The sequence below is a fragment of the Sesamum indicum genome, linkage group LG4, assembly GCF_000512975.1.
Source record: "Sesamum indicum cultivar Zhongzhi No. 13 linkage group LG4, S_indicum_v1.0, whole genome shotgun sequence".
Taxonomy (NCBI): domain Eukaryota; kingdom Viridiplantae; phylum Streptophyta; class Magnoliopsida; order Lamiales; family Pedaliaceae; genus Sesamum; species Sesamum indicum.
This window is the reverse complement of record NC_026148.1, coordinates 10,982,484-10,994,870: the sequence shown is the minus strand read 5'-3', so window position 1 is coordinate 10,994,870 and position 12,387 is coordinate 10,982,484. Positions and strand designations below refer to the sequence as shown.

At 36.1% G+C, this 12,387-nt stretch overlaps 2 protein-coding genes across 2 annotated transcripts in view; both read right to left on the bottom strand.

Annotated features, from left to right (window-relative positions):
• Positions 1 to 8,636, bottom strand: part of LOC105160613 (structural maintenance of chromosomes protein 2-1) — a 10,422-nt gene extending 1,786 nt beyond the window's left edge. Inside the window, exons 1-18 of the mRNA XM_011078077.2 lie at positions 8,151 to 8,636; positions 6,839 to 7,519; positions 6,577 to 6,720; positions 6,188 to 6,478; positions 5,916 to 6,101; positions 5,644 to 5,808; positions 5,504 to 5,563; positions 5,193 to 5,255; positions 3,940 to 4,031; positions 3,684 to 3,780; positions 2,771 to 2,887; positions 2,399 to 2,617; positions 1,425 to 1,565; positions 1,169 to 1,336; positions 912 to 1,096; positions 689 to 782; positions 528 to 616; positions 138 to 363 (exon numbers count right to left, since the gene is read on the bottom strand). Of these exons, the coding sequence (XP_011076379.1) occupies positions 138 to 363; positions 528 to 616; positions 689 to 782; positions 912 to 1,096; positions 1,169 to 1,336; positions 1,425 to 1,565; positions 2,399 to 2,617; positions 2,771 to 2,887; positions 3,684 to 3,780; positions 3,940 to 4,031; positions 5,193 to 5,255; positions 5,504 to 5,563; positions 5,644 to 5,808; positions 5,916 to 6,101; positions 6,188 to 6,478; positions 6,577 to 6,720; positions 6,839 to 7,519; positions 8,151 to 8,468 (3,336 nt within the window). The 5' untranslated portion in view covers positions 8,469 to 8,636. The remainder of the gene's footprint in view (positions 1 to 137; positions 364 to 527; positions 617 to 688; positions 783 to 911; positions 1,097 to 1,168; positions 1,337 to 1,424; positions 1,566 to 2,398; positions 2,618 to 2,770; positions 2,888 to 3,683; positions 3,781 to 3,939; positions 4,032 to 5,192; positions 5,256 to 5,503; positions 5,564 to 5,643; positions 5,809 to 5,915; positions 6,102 to 6,187; positions 6,479 to 6,576; positions 6,721 to 6,838; positions 7,520 to 8,150) is intronic.
• LOC105160612 (putative nitric oxide synthase) overlaps positions 10,091 to 12,387 on the bottom strand; it is a 5,419-nt gene continuing 3,122 nt past the window's right edge. The window contains exons 8-12 of the mRNA XM_011078074.2: positions 12,086 to 12,204; positions 11,524 to 11,637; positions 11,230 to 11,427; positions 10,913 to 11,022; positions 10,091 to 10,789 (exon numbers count right to left, since the gene is read on the bottom strand). Of these exons, the coding sequence (XP_011076376.1) occupies positions 10,540 to 10,789; positions 10,913 to 11,022; positions 11,230 to 11,427; positions 11,524 to 11,637; positions 12,086 to 12,204 (791 nt within the window). The 3' untranslated portion in view covers positions 10,091 to 10,539. The remainder of the gene's footprint in view (positions 10,790 to 10,912; positions 11,023 to 11,229; positions 11,428 to 11,523; positions 11,638 to 12,085; positions 12,205 to 12,387) is intronic.

The following is a 12,387-nucleotide window of genomic DNA, read 5'->3' as shown; positions in this document are numbered from 1 at the left end:
CCCCCCCCCCCCCCCCGGCCCCAAAAAGAAAAAAGATGGAGAGAATGGATATCTTTAATTTCTCCATCTTTTTTTTGACTCATCTGAGCAGCTAATTTAGCAATGCCTAACAGAGACATAAGATGCTCTTAACGTACCTCATCCAGTATGTATAATGGAGCTGGTTTGAAAAGAAGTAAAGCCAAAATCAAAGAAAGTGCAAGTAGAGATCGTTGCCCTCCACTAAGCTCAGACAAGGACTGTTTCCACACACTCCCAAACGCAACCCGAACCTCTAAGCCATCAAGGAAGCTGCCTCCTTCAGGAGGTTCCAGTTTGGCCATTGTGCCCGGCAAAAGAGTAGAAAATATCGATCCAAAATCTCTGAATAAAGAGAGTAACAAATAACTACTTAACTAGCAATTATTATTATAATTTTAAGAGACAGAGAAAGCATCATAGTAGCAAGGTTAGGAAGACTGGAAATTCGTTATTGTTTCACGTTAATTGCAAATTGCAGACAACCTAAATTGAAAATGTGTACTGACTTGTTAACTTTAGCCCAAGTGACTTTAAGTGTCTCCTTCTTCTTCTCATCAAGCTCTTCAATAACCATCTTGATTTTTGACTTGTCATTCTATATGGAAAAATCAGCATAATTAACAGATATATTAGGAATAGTAAAAATTTTATCTTCAACAGTGCTAACCTCAATAATGTTCTTCTTAGATATCAAGTCATTGTACTCATCTTCAGCTTTCTCGAACATGGCCATCACCTTCTTATTCACTCTTTTCTCAAGGCTACAATAGGAAACGAGAAGAGGACAAAAAGGTCAGAGAGCGTCACTTTTCTATTTGGTTTCCACATTAAACCTGCTGTTTAGAAGCCAGTATAATGTATAAAGCACCAGTTATTTTGCTAGTTCTCACCCAGATTGCTCAGCTTGCAGTTTATTAAAGTCTTCCATAGCCTTGTGAGGATCACAAGACTCAAAGTCATAATCTGAGCCAACTCGACCAAAAAGTTGCTTCTCAGATGCAATCCAAACATGCTTCTCTATCAACTTCTCAACCTTCAAAGAACAATTTTTCTGTTCCATCTCCATGCGCTTGACCTACAGCCAAAAAGAGAAATGAGGATCAGCCGGCTAGAGAAAATAATTGAAGAATCAAAATCAACAAATTACCTCATTCTCCATTCTTTTTCTCTCTAGGTTGGCCTCACTAATTTTCTGCTGGATTCTCTGCTGCTCCTTGACAATACTAGTAATTTGTGAATCACATTCCTTGATCTTCTTACGAGCCATGCCGAGCTCAGATTGGACCTCATCATGATCTTTCTTCACTGAAGCAACCTGAAAAGGAAAAGGTAAAAGATTCAATTTCAGTTCTTCCAGAAAAACACTGATTATAGGATCCAATGTCAGTCTATAACGGATGTACCTTGGCTTTCTTAGAATCCAATTCCAAAGTAAGATCATTAATCTGCTTCTTTAAAGCTGCTAGTTGGCTCTCCAATGATATTTTTTCCTTTTGTACCGCCTCCAGTTCCATTATAAGCCTCTCTCTTTCATTCTCATGCCCCTAGAGAATATTACCAAAAAGGAACGAGGTTTCAAAAGTAATTTTAATTAACTACAAGCAAATAGAAGTTTTGACGGAGTCTACTTATGATCGCTAATAATAGTACTGAAGAATTTGCAAAATATCAAGCCAAATAAACTACCCTTAAACCCCAAATGAGTTTATTAGCCCTGTAAACTTAGCATGGGGAGTAGTATGGAAAAGAGCAAAATGTTTGTGTGATTATGACAGCAACATTTTATGTTATTATTATATGATAAATGAATTTGGCTGACAGAGTCTTTACCATTAATAATCAAGTTGAAAGAACATGATTGGTAATAGGAAGGTATGATGATGTTATATATAGCAAGTCCTGTTTTTAAGATGATATTATATATAGCAAGCCATCTAAAGATGAAACAAATAAACAGCAAAAAAGCAATTTTTGACAGCAAATGTGACACCGGATTCAATATTTTTCCATCGGGCTAGAGTTAACTTCACATTATCTGGCAATGGCTTCATAGTTTCATACATGCCGGTAACTCTTTCCAGAAATTTGGTGGGTGGATATGAGAAAAATCATGATCACAGTTAAAATAACAGATTAGCATTACAGTTAATTATTTATAAACCTCCAACAATTTTGTGATTAATGGGAAAAAAGAGAAATTCATTCTTTGACGGTTCAACTCACTTAGCCAGCATTTCAACCAATCATGCCAAGAAACTTCCAGCAGAAGTCATTTCCAATGCTTTAGGAAAAAATGGAAAGTATAGAATTCATGTCCTGTAAGCATCTTAAATACAATATTTGCCTTCAAACGTGTTAGGCAACAATAGAAGCTTACCTTGAGATTCTTAGAAGCTGCTTGCATCTGACTTTTAATAGCCTTAATCTTTTTCTCCAAATCCTTCAGTCTGCTTTCCCTATTTCCAGCATGATCATGGATTGATTTTTCAAGAGATGACACTTTGGCCACACATTCTTCATAGAGAAGTTTTTTTTCTTTGATAGCTGATTTCGCTTCTCCAAGCTCCTCCTCAATTCTCTTTACCAGCTCACCAAGCTATGTCATGAAAAAAAAGATACTGATCATTATGTGAAAGAGAATTAATCTTGATTTCTGGATAAAGTATAAACGACATCGTGGTTTAAAATGAAAAAAGCAGAGAACTTGAATTCTGATATTACATGGCTGGTACAGAAACTAAGATTCAACCTTATGATGCTCATTTTGCTTAGCCCTGTTCTCCGAGAGTGATAAATCATGTGATTTGAGTTCCAATTGCATCTTAAGGTCTTTGAACTTTCTTTGAAGGGGAAGAAGTTCATTAATCTGATACAAATGCATTGAAGAAGTCAGTATCTTTATCAAATATCACAAGCAATGTACATATTAAGTGTTATAAAGGAGCACCACTAATTTATGAAATTCACATTCCACAGGTAGAATCATAGACTTTACATACCAAACCCCATGAATTGAATAGCGCAGTTGCTTGATAGGAGCTGAAAAGTGCAACTGTCCAATTACAAATCCCTTTCCCACTACATGAAGATGCATGGAACTTTGATGATCATTTTTGAAGATTTAAGATTTAAAAATATAACAGCAAGATTACTTCATGAGGGTTTGCTTGAGAAAGTATGGGCAAAAGCAGATCTTTAAGTGATAAATATTAGCTCAAGGGATCTAGAGAAAGGAAATACTGATTTTAGCTTTGGAAGAAACAAATATATTTGAATATACTTGTCATGGGCTTTAGTGATCCACTCGAAACATACATAGGCAGATATCCAATCATTTAATAGATATCGATCTGATCAATAATTCAGACACACTTCTAAAATGATAGATGTTTGTCGTCTTGAAGAAATAAAACCAAAAAATGCTAATACAAAGAAAAGAATGTAATAATTATTTCTAATTACTTCACAGATTTTTTAGTATAAACTCTAGATAACAATCAGATTTATTGTTCACATTTGCTAATTCAGAAGAAGAGAAGTCTTGTAGTTAATGTCTGTTGAGTGGAAGTTAACTGATTCCTGCAGTCTATCTATGCCAAACAGGCATAAATATGCTCTTGAATTTGTCACAAAATGAAAAGGTGATGGAGGTTCAGAATAACCTTAGCATCAACTTCTGACAGGCGCTTCTGATGAAAAGAAAGTTTCAATTCAGCTTCTCCTAAAGCATGAAGCTTTCTCAACAGGTCGCCTCCACCTCTGAAATATGACTAGAGGTTTAGAATGTCTTTATGTTACACTAAAAGTAGAACATATAAACTGGTTCATAAAAGAAACCGTGTCGACAATATAATTCTAGCATAAGTTGGATGAGAGCGCAGGAAAATCAACTATCAAATAAAGCATATCACGACATACTTTCTACTACCACCAGTCAGAAGTCCACTGGGTTGGAAAATATCACCTTCCAGAGTCACACTTGGCGTTCCTGTTTCCTTGTTGAAGGCAACCTATAATCCAGCAAGTAATGAGATTATACAGAAAAAGAAAAGGAAAGAAGAGCATAACAGTTTCAAATTTTGGTTCCTCAAAAGTTTGCTTAGACATAGTTGGTAAACAATATCAAACATGTTGGATGCACATAATACAACTTAAAAGTCTTTGACTACATTCTTCTGGGTTCCACTACAAGACACTTCCTCCACTATCTTGAAAGTTAAACAGCAAGCTTCAAGTCCTTTTCCAGCTATTTATGCATTCACTGTTCACTTTCCTTAATTGGTCTTCGTGATGGACAAAGTCCACATGCCTAAACCATTGCAACATCTCCTAAACCACCTTAACAGTCTTATTTCAGGTCCATTCAAGTGTTCCTTTGATGTTCTTTGACAGCATCATTTCAGCTTGATGAAATATTGTTACTGTTATGAAACTCATATAACAGAATAGGTCCCAGAAGCTTTTGAATCCCTTATGGTAATTACACAATTAATTCTTCAATATTGTGTTCTCAGTTTCCTGGAATAAATAAAATCATCAAGATTTCTGACAATTCAGTTTCTCTAGCAATATGACATATAAATTAGGTTGGAAACAACAGTCTCATTAGGTCAAGTCGCTCTTAAGAGAAAAATCAATTCTACATCGGAAATGTGGTTTCAAAATCAATCACCAAATGGTAGGCTAGGTCAGTATCTATGCCAGTGCCACAAGAATCCTCGTCGCCAAAACTAAAATCAGCAACAGTGGCATTGCATGGACATTTAGGAGTTCCCATCAGCACCATTATTGTCAAAATTTTGTCTCATATTATGATTGCAGAAAAACCACACAGTTACAAAGATAATCAGTTTTCCACATTAACAGTTATCCTAGCAGCCACTTCTGAACCAATTACCTAATGGCAGCAGAAGGAGTTTAGTACAAGTGAATCAATAAGCAATAGAAACATCTAGTCCTATGTAAACAATTAGTATATATTTCATAACTAGTTTCATTCTCTAATCACTTGAGATTTTAGCAGCATGTAATGCTTTAATTGCAAGGAGAACTAACCCAAAAGTTTTTATGTATAGAAGTTATGAAGTGTGCATACCAGAACTATAACATAAATCATTAGCAAAAGCCACTTGAAAGTAATACCTGGTTAGATGTCTGTTAAGTGAACATACCTCTCTCGCAGCATCAATTGTTTTGCAAACAAACGTTGATCCAAACACATATTCCATGGCATTCTGCACAGTAGTAATATATCTCAGTATGTTGTCGATTACAAATGTTTGAACTTTCACATTTCGAAAAGTATGAATTGGAATCAAAATTCAGGCCAACATTGGTTTCAAGGAGAGAGCATTTTGAAGTTAGATGATATTCGAAAATGTTGGCATTCTTATTGTCTTGTTGCAAGAGTAACTATGAGTTAAGAAAAAACAGAGAAATAAAATTGAAAACCAAGAAACAAGTTCTTCATGCAAAAGCATACTTGCAGTTCTTGGTCATATCCAACCAGAGAAAGTGCCACTTCAGCATTGCCTTTTCCAACCTTAAGATGGGAAAAAACATTAGCTTTGATGAAATAGAGATAGATAAAAAAAAAATAAGAGAGGTGGATTGCTGCCTGACCAATTTAACAGCAGCAGTTTTAACTCTTTGTGGGACAGGATGGCTTTGAATCTTGTTCAGTGGAATGATTGTCACTCGTCTACGCAGACCACCTTTTTGAAGAAGTTGCTTTCCAGTATTTTCTGTATCTACAACAACATTAAACAACTTCCCACCAGCAGCAACCTACAGAAGATCTCAACATAACACCATAGAGCCTTGATATCACAAAGAAATACATGTAAATTAAGGGAATGTGGACAAGTAAACATTTGGAAAATTCTGTTAGCAACCTCTAAGGCAACCACTGCAGAGCTGTCCTTCACTTTAATTAGTTTCGCAACCACACCTTTCACCCTTGACTTATCAAAATTCTTTTCTGGATCATTGTAATTGAACTCAACATTAGCCAATTGTGAAGAAATTATTCGCACATCCTCTTTAAATTTCTGCACCATCTCTAACTCAGCTGTGCGATTCTGACATTTGATAGAAAAATTTGAGACAAGATACATATACCTTTCAACAAGGTAAGAGAGAGATTACCATAAGGGGAAAGCCATACCTTCTGCAGTGCTTCCATAATGTTCTCTTCATAGAAAAGAGATTCCAAAGCACTTTTAACTTCCTCAACATCTTTCCTCTTGACATCAAGCTCATTCTCTATAAGAGAAGCTTTTTCACGTGTTGATAATAGTTGACTTTTCTTCTCCTCCAGTTCTTTCTCACAATGGCTTACTTTTGTTTGCAACTGCTTCAACTCCGTCTCTGCCCTTCCAACAGCTATCTTGGCATCTGCAAGTTGATCTTCAAGGCACTTCTCTTCATTTCCACTGCTCTTACCTGCTACAACACCCTACAACAATTATTTACATCAGTGAAATAACTGCCACAAACAAGAAAGCTACAGTTAGTCTGAGTTAGATATTAATCCTGAAATTTTGAATACTTTACTTGGTACTCCTTCTCATGCTCGTCCAGACTCTTTGAAAGATCCTGAAAACTTTTCTTGAGATCTGCAGCACCATCTTCAGCATTTTTTACAGCAGCTGCCATCTCTTCTGCAGCTAGCTTTGATTCTTCAAGACTCCTCTCTATCTATATATAAACTAGATGCAGTTAAAATACAAACAATACCATTTGATGAAGTAAAGTTTACATAAATTGTACAAGTGAGCCGCTCCCAGAAAGGATATCTGAGCAGAAGTCTCTGTACCTTGGCCGCATTCTCTTTCTCAGTTCTGAGATTGTCTTCTTCATTTTTTAGCACCGAAGTTTCCTTCACCAGATCCCGTGAAAGAGCATCGAGTTTATCTGATAACAACTTTATCTCCCCACCCATGCTTGCTTCTTTTTCAGAACTCAGTTCCGATACCCGTTTTTCCATTCCCTGTGATTCCTCATGCATTTTCCCAACAGTAGCATCAATCTCCAAAATCTTATCTCTTATTTCTTGAACACATTGAACTGCATTATCTCTAATCTTTTCCGCTTGCACATATTCATAAGCAATACAAAACCTCTTTAGTCTATCCAACTCTGCATTTCCATTAGCCCATTGCATGTACTGCAACCTCTCTTTTCTCAACTTCTCCAGAGCTGGGAGTATTTCCTGGTCAAGGAGTTTGTCAATCTCATCTACCTTGCTCTGTTTCTTTTCTAGTGTTTTGAGAGCAGCCTCTTTTTTATTTTCATACATTCTTGTCCCAGCCGCTTCTTCAAGCATAGACAAGATTTCAGGTGGTTTCATATTTAATACTTTGGTAATGCGCCCTTGCATTATAAGAAAATGTGGATTATTCACGTTCAGCTGCACTGAGTGGAAAAGATTTTGAACACGACTAGGCTGAGCGAGGTGTCCATTGATTAAATACTTGTTCCTTCCGCCAACTACAATCTGCAGAATGCAATAGACAACATGTGCTAAACATGAGGTAGTGTAAACTAGAGTCACCTCTATGGGTATAGCAAGCAACGATTTTCAAACAAGTATGCAGCACTTCATAAATGTGCTAGTATAAGCTTTTGGCTATGGCAACATGTCAGTTGGTTAGCTGAAAAAACTAGAAGGGTTCTTGTTGAACTAAATCGAATCAAAATTGTTCCTAGACAGTGCAGATGGATTTTAGCAATCCATAATCTTGACAGGAAAAGTGTGTTTATTATCAGTAGGTCAGGGACCAAACACTGGTGTCACATAGACAGACTATTTGGCCATGCATGTGAGAGTAATCAAGCAAGAAAATTACTGGTCGAGACACTGAATGTTTTATATTCTCCATCCAAAGACCAAACACTGAAAACTATAATTCTGCTGGCAAACCCATTGAACAAAATCCCGTGAACTTCAACAAAATTTCACACAATCATCATAACTAATAAGCACGGCCATTTGATTGGAAACTGCAACTCTCTTTTACAAAATTCAGAGAAGAAGCTCACAAAGTGATGCAAATTAAGAAATACTAGCATAAAACATGTCGTGATAAAAACCAAAACACCACATTTAAATTTTTCTCCAAAAGTACCTGACGAGTTACTGTAATCTCAGGAGAATCCTCATACCCAAGAGGGCTTCGATTGCGATCCGAGTTATCAAAAACAATAGACACAGTCGCTTTCGTAATTCCAGCTTGGCCTTGCTTATACACCAGCTCCTGCAAATTAGAAGCTCTAACCTGCTGCAAATTGGTAATACCCAAAACAAAGCAAATCGAATCGAGGATGTTCGACTTGCCCGACCCATTCAGACCAGTAATAGCGTTGAAATAGGGGTCGAAACCCGGCACCACTGTTCTTGTCGCGTAGGATTTGAAACCCTCTAAGCAGATTTCCTTTATGTACATTTTCTTTTTCGGGGGGGGGAAACTGCGGAAATGGAACACTAGAATCGAAAATGAAGGTTTTGGAGATCAAAACCCAGGGAGAAATTTGAAGGTAGTAGAGAGAGAGGGAGAGAGAAGTGGGTTTAGATTTTGTTTGTTGAAGAGAGTATGAAAAGGTTTTGAATCAGTTTTGCGAGAGCGGGAATTGCTTTTGTAGGTCTGTTTTCAAACGAATTGTCCGAAAAGTAAAAAGAGCACAATGGAGTTTGAATTTGGGATGTGGACTTTTCTGGATTTGGGCTTTGGGCTTTTCTGGATTTGGGCTTTGGGCTTTGGGTTTTTGGGCTATTAGAGTAATTATTTTACTAATTAAATTTAAAACATAAATAAGAAAGTGTGGTTACTATTTTTAATATTTAATTTTAGAATAAATATTATATTTGGCCCCTTAAGTTTTTCATTTAGAATCACTCTAATCCCTCAAATTCGTTTTTGACTTTAGCATCGTTGAACTTACTTTTTGTCTCAATTTGGTCCCTCAATTGGTGTATACAATATTATCAACTATCATTCATCTATCCTCAAAGCTATCTCCCCACACTATATTGTCAAGTTCTTTATGAGTAACAACAAGAGTGCGTGGGATCTTCTTACAGGTATCTTTACAGACATCTTGAACAGCATTTAACAGCTTATAAACTAATGAATTATGCCCCCAAAAGCTCATTTAAAAACTGTGTTTGAGCTGGGAAGCAAATTGGCAGCTCTTTAGGGTATGAAAACCTAGTGAAATTAAGATGAGTGTAAAGAACATGATCATGTAGTGAAGCTTTCCATGATGGATGCTTACAGGTGTGGAAGTCATCTGTTATGATTATAACCACATTCTTGACAAGTTTAGTACTAATTTTCACCACCTATTCAATCAACATGAGAATGAGGACATCATGTATTCAAGCACTAGAACCAGTGACCACCAGTTTCAATGCGCTAGCTGTGTCACCTTTCATACTTTCTTTCCACCACGTATACTACCATTACCCGTTTTATTAAATTGTCTTTCTCATAAATAATTTAATTTATTTTATTAATTCTAATTGAATTTATATAAATATATCATTTTTTTTATTTTTGTATTGTTCTGTATTAATCAAAATTCACCAAATTTATTAATATTAGCAAAATTATTGAATAAATAAAATAATTAATAAATTAAATAAATATTTTCTGACCAAACTATACTTTTACATCCTGACACACTAATCCACATGAAGAGGTATATTTCATTATTATAAAAATAATTTTGTTAAAAAAATTTATATAATCTGCAATAAATTAATAATGAATCAATTTGGAGTAAATATGAATTTTCATTCAACTTTATTGCTAATATTAATAAATTCGACAAATTTTAACTAATGAATGGATCTATTTATAAGACAAAACCAAATAGAATACTACATATAATTTTCCACACCACAAAAGGTCTACATATAATTACATTAAATCTTAAGAAAAAATGGTATATTTATCCATATAATTAAACTCAACCTTAGAGGGGTGTAGTCGTAGACGTAATTTATCCAAAAAATATTAGGATGTTTTGAAAAATCTATGTTTCATATATATGATACAGTAAAATATGATAATCTTCGTATTGATTTTACAAACAAAATCAGAATAGTCTTTAAAGTAAACAGATGTACTCTAAATCAAAACATTGCATAGAGAGCAGCTGTAAACTTGTATATGAAAATACAATCTTCTGAGCAGGAGTTGCACTGGCTACGGGGTGCTGTATTTTTCATGCTTCACAGTCTTGGTGAAGTCACAAAACTGTTTAAATCTAGCCATTGTACTAGTTGCGGGACCTCTCATAATCAAACGTGCACTTAAATAATGGGAAGCGGGATGCTGATTTTGCCGTCTTCAAAGAGTTTAAGGGGATCTAATGCAAATCAAGGTGGCCACGAACCTGTCGAATATGTATTTTCATATTATCATCGAGCATTTGTTTCCTGTGACCTTCCATCTTCTTCTTCTGACACAGCGTTGTTATGTAATCTATACCTGAAGCATTTCCCAACCTATCTCAGTAGTACCATTTTGGTCTTATTTCCTGTTCCATTTCTGTCAATTCCCGATACTGATACCATTCAGCTCCAGCACTGCCAACAGGTAAAGGAGTACGGACAAAAATTTCCACAGGCTTGGGGACGTGGACAACTAAACTTATCTCCCCACCAGCTTCTACTGCACTTGTCTCGGATGATCTAAGAGATTGGCTAAATGGTTCTACTGATATCCAACCAAGCCCAGATATAGCCACATCACAAGCAGGTCTGCAATGTAGGTAAAGAATGAATCAGGAAAGGAAAATTTTAGAAGATCCATGTAGCCAGCTCTTCTTAAGTTAATACTATATGAAACAAGGAATTCCTAGGCTGTAGCCAATTTTCACCTACTTATCAACGTCATCATATTTTAATTGCAACTCGCGCTTTGTTTCAAGACCCATCCAGGTGTCTGCCTTCTGTTTTCCAGTTGGAGGAGTCAAGATGATCCCAACTTCTTTCTGAAACCATATATTTAAGCTCTCAGTTTCAATCAAGCTAACACCACCTGATATTTTAGCTGTGCTACAACAGTTGTATTCAAAATGGGGCCAGATGCAGAAATTATGGATCCAATACATCACACAACAATGTCAGTGATGTAGCAATGATCATCAGAAAACAACAGAAAACAAAGCTCAGAGTTATTTAATTGATTCGTATCTTACCTCGTAAAATTTATCTGCATCTTCAGTAGGTACCACATGGATTTGCAGTGCCTTGGGTCCATAGAACGTCAAACGTGTTTCTGGAAGAACTTTGATGACATCAATTCGGACAAGACCTCCCCAAAAAATAGAGAAACCAACCAAACCATTTGATTTGATTCGGTCTACCATCGAGTTGTCCAAAATAAGAAGAGGGTTCTGGTTTACACCAAAAGGAAAGGGGGAAAAGACAGTTTATACTTTATATGAATCTATGATCCATATCCAGACAAAAGATTGGGGAAGGCAACTTACTGGGAAAGATTGACCTCGAAGTCGACTTTGGGGTGCAAGAGCAGGTAGATCCTCTGAATGGATCACGGCAGCCTGTCTATGGTGCAGATGAACTCCAGGTGTGTCGTATAATTTCTGCACCAAATTGAAAATGATAACATTTCATTAAATTTGGGAATCATCAAAAGGAACAAATAGATACACTGAAAAAACATGGATTCGCCCAATAATGATAGATAGAGAATTACTTAGTTAATGACAACAGATTAACTGCATCAACTTGAAATTCTGTTATAAAAGTGTCTAAGGGCCTCTACTCTAGTTTCAACTTCAGAATTGTGGTCTAGCCACAGAAACTATCCCTTTTATTTCAATATGGTAGTCAAATAATTGTTCATGTTTTAGCTCAATAAAGCCATAGCAAGGGCACAATAGAAAGAATAAGAAAATATGTCTCATCATTAAATAACAAGGTTGCAGTTATGTAACAGTTGCATGCATGTAAAAGTTTGGATATTGGATGTGTTGCCGTATGTAAAAGTTGCATGCATAAATCAGCACCCATCTGATATTTGAAACTTACTCCTCCACCTAGGAAAGCTTCAATTTGGATTGGACCCAAAGTAGTTCCCGGAACAGCAGATTGAATTGGTTTGTATTTTCTCGCTGCAGCAGCTACGGGATCCTTATAAGACAACATTTCTGATGATAAACTGAGAGTGTGAGTTCAAGGCTATTCAACAAATACATGAATTAATTTGTGGTCTTAATAAACAAAACCAGACCACTGCTCTCAAGGACTTAGGGAGACGCATTCAAGTCTGAAATTAGTCAGAACATTCATGGCAAGAAAATTTTAGAAAAAAGCCTAATATGAGGGAAGTA